The 957-nt window shown below is 74.0% G+C and overlaps 1 protein-coding gene across 1 annotated transcript in view; it reads right to left on the minus strand.

The window, feature by feature from the left end:
- Window positions 1-957, minus strand: part of LRFN1 (leucine rich repeat and fibronectin type III domain containing 1) — a 3,608-nt gene that overhangs the window by 1,018 nt on the left and 1,633 nt on the right. The window contains 2 exon segments of the mRNA XM_039716530.1: window positions 3-371; window positions 757-953. Of these exon segments, the coding sequence (XP_039572464.1) occupies window positions 3-371; window positions 757-953 (566 nt within the window).

Consider the following 957-nt stretch of genomic DNA (forward strand, 5'->3'; position numbering starts at 1 on the left):
GCGGCGGCAGCTCGGGGGTCTCGGCGGGCCGGGGGCCGCCGTTGGTCTGCGAGCAGACGCTGGCGAGCGCGGGCGGGGGGCGCCGCGCCCCCGCCGCCTTCCAGCGCGCCGTGAGGATGAGGATGAAGACGAGCACGGAGGCGGCGATGGCGGCGCCGATGACGATGATGACGGTGCCCCCCAAGAAGTGGGGGCGCGGGGGCGCGGCGCAGCCCGGGGGGGCGGCGGCCGTGGCGAAGGAGACGCAGCCGAGCGGGCGGGGGGCGGCCGGGGGGTCGCCGGCCACGCGCAGCGCGGACACGCACAGCTCGTACTGCCGGCCCGGGGCCAGGTCCCGCAGCACGAAGGTGCGGCTGGAGGGGGGCAGCAGCCTGGGGAGGGGGCGAGGGGAGCGGGGTGAGCCCCCCGCACCACCCCCGGAGCCCCCACCCACCACAGGAAGGTGAAAACCCACCCAAGACCCCTCAGGGATGAGCCAGGAGCCCCCAAACACCTCCTCAGTCCCCCTCCCCAAACTCCTCAAAGACTCCTCAGAGACCCCCCTGAGTGCCCCTCAGCAGGGACCCCCCAGACACAGAGAATTCCTTTGATGCCCCTCAGAGACCCCCAGGACCCCTCAAGGACAAGCCAGGATCCCCCAAACACCTCAATCCCCCTCCCCAAACAGCTCAAAGACCTCCAGAGACCCCAGACCCCCCTGGAGCCCCCAAGACCCCCCGGCGCCTCCCCTGGCCCCCTCCCGGCCCTGGCGCCCACCTGTAGACGAAGGCGTCGTCGGCCGAGCTGTTGTACTGGATCTGCACCATGCGCACGCCGGGCACGTGGCGCTGCGGCAGCCACCGGATGCGCGCCGAGGACCCCGTCACCTCGGCCGCCACCACGCGCCGCTCCCCGGGCCCCCCCCAGGTGTCATTGCCGCCTGCCTGGGCCATGTCCGAGGGCCCGGGCCCGGCCTCG

The sequence above is a fragment of the Passer montanus genome, unplaced genomic scaffold (assembly GCF_014805655.1).
Source record: "Passer montanus isolate IOZ18808 unplaced genomic scaffold, ASM1480565v1 scaffold352, whole genome shotgun sequence".
In the NCBI taxonomy this organism is placed as follows: Eukaryota; Metazoa; Chordata; class Aves; order Passeriformes; family Passeridae; genus Passer; species Passer montanus.